At 38.8% G+C, this 22,054-nt stretch overlaps 1 protein-coding gene and 1 pseudogene across 7 annotated transcripts in view; one reads left to right on the top strand and one right to left on the bottom strand.

Moving 5' to 3' along the window:
• ROCK2 (Rho associated coiled-coil containing protein kinase 2) overlaps positions 1-22,054 on the bottom strand; it is an 88,878-nt gene that overhangs the window by 51,231 nt on the left and 15,593 nt on the right. For all 7 annotated transcript variants that reach the window (XR_004971937.1, XM_036335319.1, XM_036335317.1 and 4 more), the window contains exons 2-3: positions 9,793-9,874; positions 8,467-8,567 (exon numbers count right to left, since the gene is read on the bottom strand). Coding sequence is in view for 6 of the 7 variants with exons in the window: in XM_036335319.1 (XP_036191212.1) it covers positions 8,467-8,567; positions 9,793-9,874 (183 nt within the window). In the remaining variant the exon portion in view is untranslated. The remainder of the gene's footprint in view (positions 1-8,466; positions 8,568-9,792; positions 9,875-22,054) is intronic.
• Positions 1,678-1,822, top strand: LOC118669565 (annotated as a pseudogene).

The raw sequence follows: 22,054 nt of genomic DNA, 5'->3' as shown, positions 1-22,054 counted from the left end.
AGACCCCTCAGGGGATGTCAGAGAGCCCATTTCGGCCCCGATCCCACTCAAAGCTGGAGCTGCCCCCTTGGTGGTCAGTGCGATCTCACAGGGGGGGCGAAGCTCAGCCAGAAGCCATGCTCACGGCTGGCAACCACAGCGGCCTCCTTGGCAGCGCTAAAGATGTCCAACTGTCAGCTTAGGCCCGTTCCCTGCACTATGAGTGGCATAGGCCAGGCTGAGGGACCACCAAGTGCAAGAATTTCGTGCACTGGGCCTCTAGTGTGTGTGTGTGTGTGTGTGTGTATAAATAAATAAAGTGGACAGAGAAATATTAATAACACACAAAGTAGACTTCAAAGCAAAGAGAATAAAAGGATAATTCAGAGAAGAGTATAACACAGTGATGGCGAACCTATGACACGCGTGTCAGAGGTGACACGTGAACTCACTTTTTTGGTTGATTTTTCTTTGTTAAATGGCATTTAAATATATAAAATAAATATCAAAAATATAAGTCTTTGTTTTACTATGGTAGCAAAAAATTTCTATATGTGACACAGCACCAGAGTTAAGTTAGGGTTTTTCAAAATGCTGACACACCGAGCTCAAAAGGTTCACCATCACTGGTATAACACATCAGGAAGACATAAAAATTCTAAAAATGTATGCATCTAATAAATGAGCTTGAAAATTCATGAAGCAAAAATTGACAGAATTAAAGAAAAACAAAAAAGACAAATCCATGATTTCAATTGGAAATTTTAATATCCCCTCAGTACTTGATATAAGAAGTAAACAAAACTTTGATATGGCTACAGAGAAAATACAGCCGCAGAATGAAAACTGCCTAATCAAATTATAAGTATAAAGGTTATTACATCAATAGGTTATATCACTTATCATTGAACTACTTTGATATACTGTAACTGTACATGAAAAGAATCTACTCATATATGCAAAGAGCCAAATAAATTATGATGAGGGTCAAAGATTACATCCATCTTCTATATTAACTTATTAAACTGGAATAACAATTCCTTCGATTTAGTGTTATAACATTTATAGGGTGCTGAAAATAAATGCATGGGGAAAGCAATATGAAAACATGGGTAGGTAGATTAAGGGGTAAAGGATCCTAGCCTTAAAACTAGAAATACCTTGCACAGCAGATAAGACTAGATGTTTGATTTATGTTGAATTAGCAAATTATCTCAAGGCAAATGCTCATTTTAGCACTGCTGTTATACGTTGTTTTAAAAAATATTTAAAATGATGTTAAAAAGGTTGCTAAGGTACTCCCTCTTCCACATTTATGCCACTCTTCAACCCTTCACTACAAACTAAATTTTGAGTGTTTCCTAACTTCATTAGAAAAAACATTCCATATAACATTGAGTCAATCAATTAATTTATGCTTGACTCAGACCATAAAAGAGTTTTAAGAATTCTGCTGTAAGGTACAGTTATGAACAGAAATTAAAAGGTATTTGTCAGCTGGTAAAAAAAAATAGTTAAAAACAAAAAGCTTCTACACAGCAAAAGAAACCATCAACAAAATGAAAAGGGAGCCCACTGAATGGGAGAACATATTTTGCAATGATACATCTGATAAAGGGTTAATATCAAAAATATGTAAGGAACTCATACAAATTAACAAAAGGAAGACAAACAATCCAATTTAAAAATGGGCAAAGGACCCCCTGGCGATGGGCAAGGAGACACCTGATTGGTGGTGTTGCTCTTATATCAATCAGGGGCAAAGCAGATGTACGGTCCTTAGTTCATCCTAGCTTGATGCCTGTGTCGGTAGCCAGAGCTGTTTCATGACTGAGGCACATTAAAAAAAAATGATCAAAGGACCTAAACAGACACTTCTTCAAAGTGGACATACAGATGGCCAAGAGATATATGAAAAAATGCTCAAAGTCACTGATTATCAGAGAAATGCAAATTAAAATGATAATGAAGTATCACCTCACACCCACATGGTTACCATCAACAAATCAACAAATGACAAGTACTAGCAAGAATGTAGAGAAAAAGGAACTCCAGTACACTGCTGGTAGGAATGCAGACTGGTTCAGCCATTATGAAAAACAGTATGGAGTTTCCTCAAAAAATTAAATATGGAACTGCCATTTGACCCAGTGATCCCATTTCTAGAAAGATATCCTAAGAAACCCGAAACACCAATCAGAAGGAATGTATGCGCCTCTCTGTTCACAGCAGCACAATTTACAATAACTAAGATCTGGAAACAGCCCAAGTGCCCATCAGTAGATGAGTGGGTAAAAAAGCTGTGGTACATTTATTCCATGGACTATTACACAGCCATAAAAAAGAAGGGTCCCTTACCCTTTAACACAACATGGAGGGGCCTGGAGAGCATTACGCTAAGCAAAATAAGCCAGTCAGAGAAAGACAAGTATCACATGATTTCACTGATATGTGGAATCTAATGAACAAAATAAACTGAGGAACAAAATAGATCCAGACAGAAGCATACAATAGACGACAGAATCTCAGAGGGAAGGCGGGAGAGGGTGGATGGGTAGGAAGAGATTAACCAAAGAATTGTAGGCATACTGGTATATGCATAACCCATGGACACAGAAATAAGGTGGTGAAGGCCTGGGGCAGGGGGTGTGGGTGGGCTAGAAGGAGTCAATGGGGGGAAAAGGGGAACATATGTAATACTTTCAACAATATTTAATTTAAAAAATAGTTAGCTATTGGTATGTTTAATCTTTTATAGGTGAATTAGAGGCCTGGTGCCCAAAAGTCGTGCACTCGAAGGAGGGGTGGAGGGGGGAGTCCCTCAGCCTAGCCTGCGCCCTCTCCCAGTCCGGGAGCCCTTAGGAAGCGGGCCTAAGCTGGCAGTCAGACATCATTGGCGCAGCTGCGGAGGCGGGAGAGGCTCCCGTCACCGCTGCTGCTGTGAGCCTGGCTTCTGGCTGAGCAGCGCTCCCCTTGTGGTAGCGCACTGATCACCAGGGGGCAGCTCCTGCGTTAAGCATCTGCCCCCTGGTGGTCAGTGCATGTCACAGCGATCGGTTGTTCCACTGTTCAGTTGATTTGCATATTAGCCTTCTATTATATAGGACTAGTGACCTGTCGCGTGAAATCACACGAGACCTGGGACCCCTCCCTCCAACCCCTCAACCCCCGCCATGGGACCGCCCCGAGTCCCAGAGTCCTGCCCTGTTTGGCTGGCGCGCCAAGGGATGGCCCCAAGTCCTGGAGTGCCGCCCGATGCTCCGCCTCCAGGAGGCGTGGAGTGGCCACCGGGCCCCGCCCCCACAGCATGCACGCAGGGCCGCAGAAACCCCAGCAGAAGCCGTGCAAAGCGGCCGCTGGGACCCCCACGGCCCCATGAGGCTGCAGGAACCCCAACGGAAGCCACGTGGAGCAGCCGCCAGCCCCGTCCCCGCTGTGCACGCCACCATCTTGTGACAGTGTGAGGGCCGATTTGCATATTACCTCTTTATTATATAGAATATTTGGGGTATATATATACCAGGGCACACAGGCTATTGCTGAAAGTCCTTTATTTATGCCATAATGACATTGCAATATAATAGTGGTTTTGGAGAATATTATGAGTCGTTCACTTATAGTAACTCATAGTTGATAATGATGCAGTTGATATCTGTGTAATTGCTCCAGATTTTACAAAGGTAACATAAATCAACATTCGAAGTAGATAATTTTGTAACTATTCGTGCACAGGTGGGGTCCCTCGGCCAGGCTGGCGATCACAGCTGGCCAGCCAGGGAGGGACCATGGGAGGTTGGCTGGCCAGGGAGGTACTACAGGAGGGCTCCAGGGCATGTCCAGCCCATCTCACCCAGTCCTGATAGGACGGACCCCAGCAGCAAGCTAACCTACCAGTCGGAGCGACTGCCCCCTGGTGGTCAGTGCACATCATAGTGACTGGTCAGTTCACGGGCCAACGCTCTATCCACTGAGCCAAACCGGCTAGGGCAAGGGCCAAAAGAGTTAACAATAGTCCTAGCTCAGTGGTCAGCAAACTCATTAGTCAACAGAGCCAAATATCAACAGTACAACGATTGAAATTTCTTTTGAGAGCCAAGTTTTTTAAACTTAAACTATATAGGTAGGTACATTGTTACTAACTTAATTAGGGTACTCCTAAGCTGGCCTTTGCTAAAAACGTCCTCCATCTGATTGAGGTACATTCGCTGAAGTCGACCCCTTCCAACTCTCCCATCCACACTCATCTTGTATACTTGTTTCGTCTGTCTCCTTTCCGAAAACCGACTTCTGCGCATGGGCCACAAAGTTTCAATTGCACTGTACGGGCGCGCCCGCACGTGGTATTTTGTGGAAGAGTCACACTCAAGGGGCCAAAGAGCCGCATGTGGCTCGCGAGGCACGGTTTGCCGGCCACTGTCCTAGCTGGTTTGGCTCAGTGGACAGAGCATCCGCCTGCGGACTGAAGGGTCCCAGGTTCGATCCGGTCAAGGGCACATGCCCAGGTTGCAGGCTCAATCCCCATGGGGGGCATGCAGGAGGCAGCCAATCCATGATTCTCTCATCACTGATGTTTCTTTCTCTCCCTAAAAAAAGAGTTTAACAGTGGTTTCATCTCAGCTGATGGAATTCTGGGTGATTTGTATTTTCTACAGCTAATAAGTACTTCTTTTTTTAAAATATATTTTTATTGATTTCAGAGAGGTAGGGAGAGGGAGACAGACAGAAACATCAATGATGAGAGAGAATCATTGATTGGCTGTCTCCTGCACACCTGGGGATCGAGCTGCAACCCGGGCATGTGCCCTTGACCAGAATCAAACCTGGGACCTTTCAGTCCACAGGCCGACACTCTATTCACTGAGCCAAAGCGGCTAAGGCTAATATGTATTTCTTTAAAAAAAATTTTTTTTAAGTAGATAAAACATTCGTACATGTAACTAGAGACATGCATGGAAAATCCTAAAGTGACCTAGATCTCCTGAAACATTTTTAGACAAAAGCTTTTTAAATCATTCTAAATAATAGGAAAAGGTTTCAACTTTCCTCAAATAAAAGTAATTAGGATAAAATATAAATATCCACTGAAAATAATTTGACACAAATTTTCCAACATCCCCAAATGTTTCCAATTATCAATGCATTCTACCTAATCCTAAATAATTTAGAATGCTGAGAGTAAGAATGCATTCATATACTAATTTGTGTAGTTTTAAATAAAACAACCATCAGGGAAAAATTTAATGTCACCTAACACTTTTCTTAAGAACAAGTGGAGTAGGCAATATCACAAACCTAGCTAAATATAAGGTTCCCAAATGCCAAAAATAAGAAGACTTCAAAAATAAAAATTGCTAAAAATATTTCTACTGCTAACCATGAAAACTTTCTTATACCTCCTCCAAATAAACAATCATATAAGTAATCCTATATAATAAAGAGCTAATATGCTAATTAGACCGAACAGCCGGACGACATTCCAGATGAAGCTGAGGCTGCAAGGGCTGGCCAAGGCTGCAAGGGCTGTGAGGGCTGGCCAAGGCAGTCAGGACTGCAAGGGTTCAGCCCCTCGCACGAATTTCATGCATCGGGCCTCTAGTTCCTAATATTTATGCATTATGTTTTCAAAAGGTTAATTTAGAACTATTTTTAGAACTTAGACCACAGTTTCATTTTGAAACTATTATACTGACCAGGTCAAAATAAAAGCTCTTTGAATGCAGGTGCCTTGTGTGAGCACCATATCAGTGATGGCGAACCTATGACACGGGTGTCAGAGGTGACACGTGAACTCATTTTTTTGGTTGATTTTTCTTCGTCAAATGGCATTTAAATATATAAAATAAATATCAAAAATATACATCTTTGTTTTACTATGGTAGCAAATATCAAAAAATTTCTATATGTGACACGGCACCAGAGTTAAGTTAGGGTTTTTCAAAATGCTGAAACGCCGAGCTCAAAAGGTTTGCCATCACTGACCTATATAATGTACTGCCAGCACTTAAAATGGTACCTGACATTCAATAAACATGTTAATGGATTAACCAAAGGAATATTTGAAGAGTAAATATATTAATAGAGATGAAAGCCATATTTAACTTAAGAAAACCTTCGCAAGGCTAGAATTTCTAACCTTCTTTTTCAAAGTAAAGAGGGTTATATCCAAGATAAATTAGTAAAAAAAAAAAAAACTAAAAAACAAACAAGGAAGCATTTATACTGTGGTCAAAAGGGTTGATGTCACTGAAGGTCATCCCAGCATCTATATATATAAAAGGCTAATATGCAAAGTGTCCCCTCGGGAGTTCCACAGGGAGACTGAGAGTTTGATTGCTCGCTATGATGTGCACTGACCACCAGGAGGCAGCGTGGAATGAAGGAAGGCCCCAATTGGCCCTGATCACCAGCCAGGACTACGGACCCTACCCATGCACGAATTTCATGCACCGGGCCTCTAGTACCTATAGCTTTTATGGGATGAGTTATGTATCCCCCCCCCCCCCAAGTCATATTTTGAAGGCCTAACCTACAGTACCTCAGAATGTGACTGTGTCTGAACATTCAAGGAAAATTGTTCTTTCATCCATAATTACTATTAAGCAATCTATTCCTGAGTTCTTCAAATCCCACTATAGGTCATTACTCTGGTTAAATTTCACTTCTATCGAGACCAGCCGTGGGCAAACTACGGCCCGCAGGCCAGATCCGGCCCATTTGAAATGAATAAAACTATTGAAAAAAAAAGACCGTACCCTTTTATGTAATGATGTTTACTTTGAATTTATATTAGTTCACACAAACACTCTATCCATGCTTTTGTTCCAGCCCTCCGGTCCAGTTTAAGAACCCATTGTGGCCCTCGAGTCAAAAAGTTTGCCCACCCCTGATCTAGATAATTATCTTCCCAACTGATGACTTCTGGATTTGGGCTCATCATCTAAAATTATTTCAGGTTTAGCTCATTTGCAAAATTATTCAACATTCCACCACTGCCTCCACAAAATTTATTAATAAAATATTTAATAAGAGAGTAGAGAACCCTAGAGCCTGTCCCTGGGTATCTCTGTCCAAAGTACCATTTATGTCTTCATCAGGCTCATTAGAATACACCTATTAAATTAATATAAAGCTGCCTACCCATATGCTTATTAACATTTCTCCTTAACATCCTCATGTATGTCAGACTTTTTCAAATCTATTACAGATACATATTACAGCTATTACACTACTCTGATCTATAAATTCAATAAATATATCAAAGAAAGAGGTAATAAAAGGGAAGAAAAAGACAAACATTAGTCTGTCATGACTTGTTCCTAGAGAAACCCTGGGCTGGTACATAGTAATCACAGCTTTTCTCAGTGCTCAGTCAAGAAGAATAAAACACTATTGAGTAAAATACAGAATTTGAGTCCATAATTAAACTGTAAGGACACAGAGAAGTTTCATACACAGGTGATAGAAACAGGAATATTATTATAGTTTCTCATTTAATACTATAAATGAAATATTCATTACAAACATTTACAATATTTCTAGTTGGTACCACTATGTCTTGTAAAGATAAATTTCAGTTATTAAAGTGTCTTTGCTGGGCTTCTGATATATCTGAATAAACCTTAGTTAATTAAGCAGAGATGCTATTAATCTGAACATATAAATAAAACACAGTAGTTCTGGTGGAATATTCACTAGGAGAGCATGTGTGAAGCCTTCTTCTAAATCTCATTGTTTCAGAGCTAGTAAGAGACCTGGTGTTTACAGCACAACTAGAGGCCTGGTGCACGAATTCATGCACGGATGGGGCCCTTCGGGGGGCCTGCGGGGATTGGGAGCCAGCTCATGCCTCCAGGCTCGCAGCCCTAGCTCGTGCCCCCAGTCTCGCAGCTCTGCCTGGCACCCCGCCGTGGCCTGGTGCTGCCGCCTCACCTGCTCCACCATCCTGACTACAAGACGATTGGTCAGGGCCAGGCCCCCCGCCCAGCTCCCTCAGCACCTGGGAGCCAGGTGGTGGCCTTGCCCCCCACCGCTGGTTGCCATTTGTGGGGCAATGGGCAGGGCGATCAGGCCCCCACTCGCACCCACCTTGGCCTGGCACCACTTGCTCATCTACTCCACCATCCCGCCATGGTCCTGCTCTCATCAGGGCTCATCAGGGCTGGCAGTGCCTCCACTGCCGCCCATTGTCAGTGCCACGTCGCTAATGACAGCCATGGTCTCTTTCGCCCCTGGTGGTCAGCGCACATCATAGCAAGTGGCCAAACTCCTGGTCGAACAATTTGCTTATTAGGCTTTTATTATATAGGACTGCCTCCTTTTATAGATGAACACACCGAGGCTCTCAGAGATGGAATGACTTGACCAACCTCAGAAAGCTAACTCTGGCCTGGCTGGGCAAAGAAGTTAGATCTACTCCAGGGCTACTGATAATGCTTCACAAACTATGTCGTCAAAATAATAAGAAGAACAATACTAATATTTTCTTACCAACTGGACTTCGCCAAAAGCACCTCTTCCAATAACTTTTACAACCTCGTAGTCTTCTGCCTTCATCTGCAAACCTCTGATTTTTTTCACAATTTTCTCATCTACAATAAAAAGGTCACCATATTTATAATATTAATCATCACATTTATAAACAATATTTTAAAATAATCAGCATATTTGTAAACAAATTTTTATTCCAAGGAATTTGGCTTAGTTTTCAGCTATATCTGTCAGTTTTTAAAGGTTGCTATTTAAAAATCTAAGATACACATTAACTTCACGTCAAAGAATCAAAACACTATGGTTTATTAACATATATAAACAAACACTACTACCAAAAGTAGCAGTTAAGCTATTCTGTTTCTGACTCTGTTGCTTGGCAAGTTAGATGACAGCTGAAACAGTAATGACCCCAGTGATCCTGAGTGCATTCTAAGTCATGAAAGAAAGTTGCTATAAAATTACTTGCAGGGCTAATCTTAGCAATGAATTTTTGGAAGCCTACTTCTTTAGTAACCACATATTATAGATATGGTAACTATAGACAAGATTGTGGAATTAGGAAAACAGTCCAGTCTCTGACAATTCCAAATGAAAGAGCTTACTGTGTTGATATAAAATATGTATTAGTTATTTTAAAAATTTCTTATTCTTAGAATTCAACTTCATTTACACCTTCACATCAACATCAATACCAACAAAATATTAAGAGTTACCACTTATATGACAATAATTATTACATTATCTTTTACTAACTAGATTGAAATGTCTACATTTATGCAAACATAAAGCTCATTAAGTCTTCCGGATAATGTAGAGGTCTTAGTGTTGTTAATATTAATTTAAAACTTCTCTTGAAACTGCCATAAATAACCTGTCCTGAAAACCACTAGTCTTAATAATTTATACAAAATCTTGAACTTTACCTACATTATATGCTACAATTGGTTCTGCAGTTTTGCTTTGAAAATAAAGAATATTAGTATTTAGCCCAGCCGGTGTGGTTCAGTGGTTGAGCATCGACCTACGAACCAGGAGGTCACAGTTCAATTCTCAGTCAGGGCACATGCCCAGCTTTCAGGCTCGACTCTCAGTGTGGCGTGTGCAGGAGGCAGCCGATCAATGATTCTCTCTCATCATTGATGTTTCTTTCTCTCTCTCTCTCCCTTCCTCCCTGAAATCAATAAAAGTATATTAAAGTGGCAAGCTGAAAATTACTTAAGTTTAATAAGTTAATAAGTTTATGGACTTTAATAATGTTAATCAAACATAAATCTCTCATCAAAGTATAGTCATGGGATCAAATATGAAGTTTAACATACTTACATCTATTTAAGAAATTATCTATATTCTTGTTTTTCCTCAAAGCAGGAAAATCCAAATCAAGGACCAAGGAATTTAAGCCATCCTATTTAATAAAAAATGTAAAAAGGAAAAAGAAAATTGTTACAATTTCCAAGCATTTTTTAAAAAAAAAAGGTCTTTACATTTTATCATATGTTATTCTCGCTGAATAAATGTCAACCCATTTTGATATGAAACTGCAAAGTAGATCAGTATCTAACATCTTTAACTGATTTCCTAACTTGGTCAGACAATTAAGATTGACCCTAATATGTTTTCCTTTGTTCTTTTAGCCAAAAGAAACAGTCATTTTAAAATATGCACCCACTATTATTTTTGTGGGTTAGATGTCTTCTTTTCTCTCTTCAAATGCCCAGAAAAATTTCACCAAGCTTTTGACTTTAAGAAATATACCCAGACTAAGGAAGTTGCCATTCACTCAACAATCATTAATTTTGTGCCTAGTGCAAAGAATAGAAAATTCAAAAATAAGTAATACACCAACTATCCTTACCTTCAGGAAACAGCCTCAAAACTAAATTTCCCATAAAAATATGAAAACAGGATGATGCATTTTTCAGATTTCTATTTTCTTCTTTAAGTTTTCTATATTTTTCAGACTTTCTATAAGAATGCATTAAATTGCCTGATCAGCGTGGCTCAGTGGTTGAGTGTTGACCTATGAACCAGGAGGAAACGGTTTGGTTCCCCATCAGGGCACATGCCCAGGTTGCGGGCTCAATCCAAAGTGTGGGGCATGCAGGAGGCAGCCAATCAATGATTCTCTCTCATCATTGATGTTTCTATCTCTCTCCCCGTCTCCCATCCTCTGTGAAATCAATACAAATATATTTTTAAAACGCATTAAATTTATAATCAAAATAGGAAAAAGCATATACGTACATATAACTTGGTGGGGGTGAAAAAAACTAAGAAACAAATTACTCAGTGGATGTGCTTGTGTAGGAAACCATGTTTCTAAAGCACTATCATATATATTGTCTCATCCTCAAGTAACTCTGAGGAGGGCAGGATAAAATATATTCATTTTAAAAATAACAAAATAAGGCTTAGATTAAGTGACTTAGACTTGCCCAAGGTCATGCTATTAGGAAATGACCAGCAGGATACTACCTAAATCTTAAAAGGTCCAATATACTTAATTCATCTCCCTAGTCTCAATGACCCGACTAACACCAATGGGAACTTGGAAGGGTAAAGAAGTAAGCTGGAGGATTGCAGGGGAAAAAAACAACACAGCAATAAAGAGACCTTTTAGGGGTCTGGGTTGAGGGAAAATCACATGCAAAACTTAGAAAGGTAACGGGTCTTTAAGTTACTAGTTCTAGAAGAATTGCACATACTATATATTTTTTAAATTTATTTTTATTGATTTCAGAGAGGAAGGGAGAGGAAGAGAGAGATAGAAACACCAATGATGAGAGAGAATCACTGATCGGCTGCCTCCTGCAAGCTCCCTACTGGGGATCAAGCCACAACCTAGGCATGTGCTCTTGACCGGAATCAAACCTGGGACCCTTCTGTCCACAGGCCGACACTCTATCCACTGAGCCAAACCGGCTAGGGCTGCACATAGTATATTTTACCATTCAGTTATACTTCATAAATTTTTCATTCTTTAAAAAATGTCAGTACTTTATAAAAACATTCTTTAAAAACAGAATGTCAAAGGTACTAACAATAAACTATAAATATTTTCAATTGCAATTAAAATGATTTAGACACATTAAACGATCTAGATTCTCCTTAACTGAAAGAAAAATACATTAAAAGTAATAAATATCCAACTTCCAGTCAAGTTAAGATTGTTAATTCATTTTGAGGCTATCTCCCACCCGATGCCCACAATTCCCATCTCCATAACAGCTGAACTGCTTTTCAAAGACTCCAGCATTTTATCATACCAGGATATTTTTAAGTACCAAATAGCAATATATCTTGAGTGGTATAATTTTGATATTTTAAAAAATTTTAAATGTGAAATCCAAAACATTTATATTTTTAGATATATCCATATTTATACTCTGTATTAAACTTTCAAATCAAAGAAAGGTGCTTTCATGTGAAAAGCATTCTTCTATGCCTCCATTAATCTCCAGAGGAAGAAAAAATTTAAATTGATAAGGCATAAGGTATTATTACAAGAATTAATATTAATAAAATTACATGGTCTCAGTATTTTGATATTACAATAATGACACAGTTCACTGGCATCATTTTCTTAAGCCAAGTGGTTTCAACATCCATATTTTAAGGACATTGGTGGCAAGGTCTGTTTATACTGTGCTCCATGAAAGAGGCACTCCAGAGAAGACTGGATTACTTAAAAGAAAAATTTTGAGCCAAAGGGAGGGAGAAAAAAAATAAAAAGAAAAATGGCTTTTACTGCAAAGTCTATTAGTAAGTAAGGATGTTGAGGATGATGCTGACCATCAACACAAAACATTTGCTTATTATCTCTGTGTGTGGGGAGGGAGGAAGCCACTTTAACCATAGAGCTGTTCCAGCCTTTTATTAATTTTGAAAGTAAAATAAACAGATGAACAAAGTTTTGTTTACTAGTGCTTTGTTTACAGAAGGTAAAACAACTTGGTTACATTTCTACAACATTACAAAACACAGTCCTCCAAACCAGTTTCCAGTCAATTGTTCAGATCATTAAACCAATAGAACCTTCTCTTTCATTTTATAACTAGAAGTCTGCCCATATGATTTCCACCCACCAGAACCTAATTGTAGAAAACCATTTTCCACAAGTTGTGAAGTTAAATTTCAGTTTTTTCTACAAAAAGTCTCTCAAATAAGATCAATCACTCAATAAATGTTGGTTATTATTATTTCCATTATTTTCAATATTACCTAAATACAAACTTTGCATTTAAGGATTAATTAAAGAGATGTAGAGTTTAAAGGGTTTTTAATTTAACTTTAACATCTAAATTTATCAGCACATCTTTGATACTAACAGATTAAGCCAAAAACCATTTCTTCACTAATTTAATGTGTTCCATAAAGAAAACTATTTTACTTTTTATGTTTTTATTCCCAATATCTTTACCACAGTGCTAGTCTGGCAACTAATCAAGTATTGTTTATGAAGCCAAATTAAATAAAGGTAAGTCTGAAAAGTACTAGTTGCTACCTCCTTTTGTTATAAATGTACTTAGATTGTAATCAATTTTTAAAACTCTTTTCAATCTTACTTCAATTTTATGTAGCTTGAAATTTTATTTCAGCAAATTAAAATCTGGGAGAGATTGCATACAACACATAAGCATTTCGAGCAACATTATTTACAAGAGCAAAAATTCAAAACAACCTAAAAATCTTGAAAAAATATAGTAAAATCTAAGTGAACAAAATCTAAGGTATTAGAGAACACACCTTAATAAATACATACTTTAAAAAAATTTCATATAGAATTTACAGCTCTCCTTATCTCTACTGAAACATATCCTATTTTAAATTCCTATAAAGATCGCAATAAAGATTCAAGTTTTGGTCAGAAGCAACATTTACTTGAGAACTCTGGAGAAAGGAGGGGGAAACATATGATTTGTAGGAGACAGAGAACAGTGATATCTTAATATCTAATATTAAGGACACTCACTCCTGTGGTCCAGTAACTGCAACCTGCATAATGTCAATTTTAAACATTCTACTCATTGATCATCACCTTCTTATATTTACAGCTCACTCTCACTAATACTTCTACTCCAACAATCTCTTGACTCACCAGGAACCTTCAATCCAAACCTTACCATTTTCCATTGTCTTTTACCACCCCCTCCTATGTTATACTTTTTTTCAAAAATATGTTTTTATTGATTTTAGAGAGGAAAGGAGAAGGATAGAAAGAGAGAAATATCGATGAGAGGGAAACATCCATCGGCTGCCTCCTGCACACCCTCTACTGGAGATGGAGCCCGCAACCTGGGCGTGTACCCTGACAACTCAGGTATGTGTCCTGACCAGGAAATGAACCAGTGACCTCTTGGTTCCCAGGTCGATGCTCAACCACTGAGCCACAGTGGCCAGACTGTTTGACTCTTTATATACTTAAATTCCAGTCAATCATAATAATCACTGTCCTGCACTTACTCTTTTGTTCTTCTCATTTAATCATACTCTTCTGAAAAAGCACATCATTGGTTAAATCCAATTATCTTTCTACTTAGTATTTGAACTTCCTAGAGCTAAATCTGTCTTAAGAAAAGGACACAACCATGTTCAAGTGACCCTTAGCTGACTGGCAATCCTAGACTATTTCCCTGGTCCATTTTCTCTCCCATTCTACTCAAATTTTTTTCATCAAACCTCAAAAATCTCCTCTCCTAATTTCATTCTCAGCTATAGTCCTGACTTCTTATCTCATTAAGAACTTGTACAAGTTCTCATACCAAATCTGTCTATATTCCTACATCTGTATCCATATATTTTACTTTCTTTCCTCCTATATTATAGTGCTAGCCACAACCATCTCTCCACCTGTGCACAATCTCTCCTCCCCTCTTGCCTACTAGAAGACAACACTACAGCAATTCTTCTGTCCCCTACCATAGCCATCCCATCATCCCCTCATCTCTTATTCTCTCTCTACATGATTACTGCCACTGGCATGTTATTTCTCTTACCCTTAAAAAAATAAAATCCCTTTGATTCCACTTCCCATACAGCTATCATATCATTTCTCCCTTTCCCTTGCAGCGGTTCTCAACCTGTGGGTCGCGAACAATGAAAATACATCCTGCATATCAGATATTTACATTACAATTCATAACAGTAGCAAAATTACAGTTATGAAGTAGCAATGAAAATAATTTTATGGTTGGGGGTCACCACAACATGTGGAACTGTATTAAAGGGTCGTGGCATTAGGAAGGTTGAGAACCACTGCAAGAACCTATGATAGGGAAATTCCTTGAAAGAGATTATTTATACTGTTTTTAGCTTTTCTCCTCCTATCTCATTGGAACTAACTCCAATCAGTTTTCCCCCTTTCCCACCACCACATCCATAACCAAACTATCTAAACTGTTCTTCTCAAGTCTACCAATGACCTCCACATTGCGAAACCAATTATTATTTCTCGGTCCACATTTTACTTGACCTATAAACATCTTTGAACAATCAATCCTTCACTATCTACTTCTTGAAAATTTTTCTTCAGTTGACTTTGATGACAATGCATTCACATGGTTTGCCCTTTTTCAGTCTTCTTTGCTGGTTTTCTCCTCAGTCCTTGGGTCTCTTCTCTTTCAAATCCACTCATTCCATAAGAAATCTTATCTTGCCTCTAAGTGCTGATGGCTTCCAAATTCATTATCTCTATCCCAGATACCTAAAATCCTAAATTCTAGACCCTATCTCCTCTTGCCTATGTGCCATCCAGCTTATCTCAATGTCTAATAAATATTTCAAATGCTGATGTCCAAAACCGTGCCCTATCCATTTCCACGGCAACCACTTCACCCTTCAGTCTTCCACATCTCTGTTAATAGCAATTTCACCCTTCCAAATACTCAGGCCAACATCTTTGGTATCAACCTTGACTTTTTCTCTCCCTCAAGAACCTAAATCCAAGCACCTACATATCCTGCCAGCATTATCTTCAAAATAAATTCAGAATTCCACCAGTTTTCACTACCCTCGCTACCACCACCCTAGTTTAAGACTTCATCATTTTACTTCAATTACTGCAAAAGCCTACTATCATGTCTCCCTACTTGCAGCTTTGCGCTTCCCTTCCCCTTCAGATTATTTTCAATGCAACAGAGATGATCCCATCACTCCTCTGTTCAAAACCTCCAATGGCTTTTACATCATTGAGAGTAAAGCAGAAATCCCCAGCTATAACCTATGAGGCTCTTTATGATCAGCCCTTATCCCCTTAATTAACTGTCAAACCTCAACCCCTATTACTTTCTTTCTCATTCATTTTGCTCCAGCTACACTGGCCTTCCAAATGTTTTAAAATCTCAACAGGGGCCCTACACGAGGAGTAAGTGGGAATGGAGTAGGAAGGTAACTCAGTTGCAGCCTTCACAAGAAGGGACATCTGAGCAGCATCACAGTCCTATGGGGTGGGGAGCTGGCTATATATGGAGGAACTGAGCAAATCAGTAACTATATGATAACCAGGTGCCAGCTCTTACTAATGGGAGAAGTACAAATATGGGTGGGTGCATAGAATGAACACATGTGTTGGCCTGAAATTGGAGGTAGCAGTCTAAATGTACGGTTTTCAATATATGAAGATATGGATATTTAGATGTAGGTGCCTGTGTGGGTCTTAAGTACAGCTCCAAGAGCACTGAACCCACCTAGTACCCAGATTGCAATTTTGAAATACCACTCTCCACTAAAAGAAATTAGGGCTCCTTGGAGAAATGGCCAATTCCAGAACTGAACAGGAAAATCTATAGCATCTTGTGCCCAAAGTTAAGGAGGTGCATGGGGGATAAAATGACATAGAACTAAACATATACAGTGTATCAATGCCAATATCCTGATTTTGGTTATGTACTATATGTAAGATATAAGCATTGGGAGAAATTGGGGGAAGGATACACAGAACTATTCTGTATTATTTTTGCAACTTCCTATGAACTTATAATTATTCCAAGATAAAAGTTTTCTTAAAAAGTAAAGAAGTACACAAAGGTTGATGGCAACATGTCAAAAGGACATACAAGCCAGCTTGAAAGGGCTCCCAGTGGCAAATTTGGGACAATTTGAGTATTAAAATAAATAATGATAGTAATGGAATATAACCCATTGAATAAAACAAGAATTCCTGATGTAAATGGATTTGTTAATTAATTCTCTTTCTTACAATAAAATGCCAATATATGTAGAAGGAATACTTGAGTCAAAATATCACTATTTGTCAACCATCTTGGTAAAAATTAATTTAGTTGAAAAACATCAATGGATACTTAAACTAGTGGGTAAATATATGAATAGAAACACAATTTTACATAGTCTCAAAGAAACCCCCCACAAAAATACTTATTAGTTACAAAGGAATAGGAGGAATAATAGAAACTTGGTAGACATCACTTTTAATTAAGTAATCAAAGTTAACACTACCTAATGAAGTAAATTGTATGCCACCAAATAGGATTCATTAAGAACAAATCACTTCTGTGAAATTGTAGCCAAAACCACATTATTTTGGGTCTAATCATCAAGCAACATTAAACAAACCCAAACTGAGGGATATTCTACAAAATGAGTAGCTTGTAATCTTCAAAATTGTGAACAGCACGAAAAACCCAAGGATATTAAAGAAACATGAGAGCTGGATGCAATGAGTGATCCTGGATTAGATATTTTTGACCTAAAGAATGTTGCTATTTGGGCAATTAACAAAACTTGAATGAGGTCTTTAAGCAAAGTGTATACAGAATTTTTTTAAAAACTTTTCTGTAAATTTGAAATTCTTTCCAATAAAAAGTTGGGTTTTGTTTGTTTTTAAATCATACCAAGGTATGTTCCTGACTTAGGGCCTTTGGATTTGCTATTTCCTTCTGTCTGAAGTGCTCACATCTATGTATCTGTATAGCTAGCTCTCCTACTTCCATCAGGTCTTTACTTAAGTCACCTTTTCAGGAATACCTTAATATCTTAACTGTGAACCCTTTGCAGCGGTTCTCAACCTGTGGGTCGCAAGCCCTGAAAATACATCCTGCATATCAGATATTTACATTACGATTCATAACAGCAGCAAAATTACAGTTATGAAGTAGCAACGAAAATAATTTTATGGTTGGGGGTCACCACAACATGAGGAACTGTATTAAAGGGTCGCGGCATTAGGAAGGTTGAGAACTCTAAAGTTTAGATTCGTATCTTTCTTTTTTACTTTTTTTCTCCTTACCATAAATCATCATGTTACATACAATTAACTTAATTTTTTATTATTCTCCAGCTCCCCATTAAAATGTAAACTGATGGCAGGGAATTTTTGTTCACTGATACATTCCCAGGGCCTAATCCAGGGCTGGAACCAGGGCCTGGCATGCGGTAGTTGCTAAATAAATATTTACTAAATGACAATGTACACAAAGTACTTGGAACACAAAGGACTTAAGGTACAATTACAAAATAAGTTCACTTTCCAATCATAGCAAGGGGATATTGAAACAGGTAAAAAGAACTCTACCGTTAATCTGATAGCTCTGGGACATCAGGCCAACAAATATGTCTCCAGCATAAATGAATGAGCTAATGTTCCTGGCTCCAAGGAGCTTAGTGAGCAAACCTATTTCCAGCAGAAAGTAATGCTGTAACACTGCAGCCAGCTAATATAACAAGAAAATATCTATAAACAGCATGTGAGAAGTACAGTAGAAACAATCCAAATGCTGACAAATAAGAATTAACCTTATCAGACTTGACTGAAAAATACAGATACACAGAGAAAGCAAATTTTCTCCAGGAAAAAAGGATAAAGTAATTCAAATAAAGTCGGTGGTGCAAACCAAGGGACATATAATCGAGGTCTCATATTTTACTACCCCATTTCCTTGAAAAACTACCGAGAGTATAGTTAAAGCTAAGCACAATGATCTCAAGTAACGTACTGCAAACATACTAAATAGTTCATATTTAAGAAAGAAGTATAATCCAAAAGTATGCAAAATGATCTTACGGTTTCTACAGTGGCCAAACAGTAGCATCTCATTTTATAAATGCTTTTTTCTCCTATGCCACCAGATAATACAACTGACCTTCCTTTCTTGCATAACTGTAACCAAAATGACAGGCAATATTATTTTAAAAGAGATTTCTATAAGCAAACGTTTATAAATCTAGCATGCCTTTTTTTGTAACAATCCTGCAATGTAATATTTTCTGTTTACTGATCCTATTGAGGTTAAGAAGTTATGTAAGTTGGTAGTGGTGGTAGAGTTCATATTCCATTTCAAGTCTTTCTAACTCCAAATCACACACTTTTCTCACTAAACCATGACTTTTCTAATGCCTTTGTTTTAAACCTTTATTCTTGAGACACCTTCTGATTGATAAATTAATCTCTTTACTTAGAAGGTGCGCTACACAAGTGACTAAAGTAGTTGTTTCAGGGTACTTATTTTTGTTTGCTCATTAACAAGAAGAATGAGAAGTTAAACTTCTGAATATGCAAAGTTGAAAACCACCATTAACCGTAGGCTCATGGTCAACACAACCATCGATGATGGTTATATTGAAGACCTCAACCTAGCCTTTGCTTAAGTCTTTTAACTATGCCAGTGTCCTTCATCAATTGAAGATTTAGTTTTAGGTATTAAATAGTTTTTTCTTTGTTTTTATTTTTTTTAATTGATTTCAGAGAAGAAGCAAAGGGAGAGATCAAAACATCAACGATGAGAGGGAACCATAGACTGGCTGCCTCCTGCACACCCCCCACTGGGGTCAAACCTTCCACCCAGGCATGTGCGCTGACAAGGAATCCAACAGTTGACCTCCTGGATCATAGGTTGATGCTCAACCACTGAGCCACGCCGGCCGTACTAGGAATGATTACTTTTAACTTGTTGTGCTTAGTATCTGAGGAAAACAGCTTGATTCTTCTAGTCAATTCTAAATCTCTTAATTCATTAAGAAATTTTGATGTATTTTTGGTGGTTATTCTTATTATTTTGTTTTAGCCTACTCTTACTGTTTTATAGTGGCATAATAGCAGTCACAGGACTAACATCACATCCTAGGTCGTAAGAGTGCCAAGAATTACTTAAAGTACATAATCACATAAAACATTTACTTTTTGAAGAAATTTAATTTTTATAATCGGTTATGGCAAAATAATTTTAAAGCCTGCGCGTTTTAGAACCTGTTTTACCTGTTATCTCTTACATGAAGTCAGGACTGATTGCATACCTGAAAGAGAAATTCACTGGTGGGAGAGAGAGATGCCAGAACCATTAAGAATAAGTCCTTGTTTGTGTAACCTTGTAGTTTGTCGAGTCTTTCCTTTTTTTTGGAGTACAGGAAATTAAATACTACGGAAGAATCTGCCATTCCCAGTTGGTCACATGTTCACTATGCTATAGAATTTCACAATGCTACTTTTATTATTTTATAAATTTAGCATGTTTTTTTTATTTAGTGACAATGTATGGATGTAAATTTAACAAGGAAAATCATTTAAAACTGGTAATATTATATATACAAATGTATAAATTCTGAATTTTCTTGAGCTTTAAAACCTATCCACTGCCTCCCTTCTCACCAACCTTTGATATTGGATATATGTTTTATTTTTTTCCTCTCTGTTTTTACAGTACTTGTCTACTTTTTCAAGTTTTTAAGTTTGACTGTTACCAGTTGAGAGTAATTGTATTCAGTAATTTTTTTTAAAAAGAGAGCTGTCTCAGAATGTATAGAAATATACCTCTGCCCAATATGATAGCTGTTAACTACACATGGCTAATTCAATTGCTCAATAGTCGCATGTGACTAAGGGGTACCATATTGAACAAAACAGAAATAGCCTATCTGTTGAGTATCTGAAATGTAGCCAACCAGATTGCAACCTGAAGAAGGTACCAGGTAAGTGTCTGTTATATACAACATATGATTCTTGTTACATTTTTGCTGATAAGGGAAGTGGGCAGAAGCTAGAAAGAATTGATATTTCTTTCTGGGGGTAATTTGGTTATTGGTTTTTGTTTTAGATGAGGCATTTGAACAAGTTTAGCAAGATGAAAAAGAATCAGAATTAAGGGAAAGATTAAAGACAAACAGACAAAGCACAGTGGGAGAATCAGCCTGAGACAAAAATATGGGATCTCATCCACTGAAACAGAAGGAAAAGGAAGAACAAATGGTACAGAGGAGATAATAAACTGGTGAGTCAAGTAACAGGAAATTTAAGGGATCTCTTTTTGATGGCTTCTATTTTCTCATGAAGTAGAAATACCATCTGTGGAGAATACTTTGTTTCTTAAGTTTAAAGAAAGAAAAGAATGTTTAAAATAGCCCCAAAAGAAATAATGGATATATAGCATTGTATACATTCTTTCAGCTCATGCAAGAACTGAAGACCATGAGTTTGAAGCACCACTAATCTGGGTACTTGTTTGATTTCTCTCCATTAGTGCTCAACAAGCACCTCCTATGTAGGCCAGAGAGACAAACTGATCCAAAATCTAGGTTTTGCCAGATGCATATGATAGAAATTCAGTAAGGTAAGGAAACTCTCAGGAGTCAGCCAGTGCCTAGAGAAGTCTGGCAAGAGGTAAGAAGTGATGGACAAGGAATTCTTGCCTATTTACACAGGAAGCATTTGGTGGACAGAGGTGTCAAACAACTACATATCTCAAAAGCATCAATGAATAGGTTTAGAAAAAAGAATAGTGTCAGGAGCAGAATCTATATATATAAAAAGCCAGTGTCTGTGACAACCAAGCAACCGGTCACCATGAGGTACATTGAGCACCTCTCAGTCCCTCCCCACTCCCCCCGCCCACGAGTGGGGCGGGGCGGGACTGGGGACTGGGGACTAGCGAGCTGGCTGAATGGCTGACCTCTTGGTCCCTGCCCCTGGCCCACAGGTTCCAATGGATCAGCGATGGTGAACGGAGGAATCGGGGTGGGTGGCAGGAGGACCGGGCTGGCTGTCAGGCCATTGGGACCACCAGCTCATCCGCGGCTGCTCAGGGGCTCAGGCCTGCGAGAAAGCAGGTGCCTGCGAATTCACCTCCATGCGCGGGCGCCGGCCTGGCCATTGCTGGAATGCACTGCCCACTCGGACCGCTCACGCCAGGGCGGGTAGGTCACGGGTGCGCCCCGCAGCTTCTGTCAGCACCTCAAGCCCCAGCAGCAGCGACGGCGTGAGCGGCCCCAAGCTGGCAGCACATTCCATCAGCGGCCAGCTGGTGCACACACATGGAGGTGAATTCGTCCGGCGCCTGCTTTCCCACAGGCCTGAGCCCCCGAGCAGCCGGGGATGAGTTGGTGATCCCAATGGCCTGACAGCCCGGCAGCAGAGGCAGCATTTGGCCTGGGGACTGGCGAAAGGGCAGAAGATGGCCCTGATTGCAGGAGACTAGGCCCTAGGGATACTACCCATACAATTTCGTGCGCTGGGCTTCTAGTGTTCATTAATCTCAAAGGTAAAGCTGATTTTTGGTGAGGTCCGAGTAGCTTCATGGAAGTAAATGAAGATAAAAACCACTAGAGATGAGAAAACTGTGAAGCCAGAGTCCTGGGTACT

The sequence above is a fragment of the Myotis myotis genome, unplaced genomic scaffold (assembly GCF_014108235.1).
Source record: "Myotis myotis isolate mMyoMyo1 unplaced genomic scaffold, mMyoMyo1.p scaffold_m19_p_14, whole genome shotgun sequence".
In the NCBI taxonomy this organism is placed as follows: domain Eukaryota; kingdom Metazoa; phylum Chordata; class Mammalia; order Chiroptera; family Vespertilionidae; genus Myotis; species Myotis myotis.
Note: the sequence above shows the minus strand (reverse complement) of the source record. Positions and strands in the feature narration are given on the sequence as shown.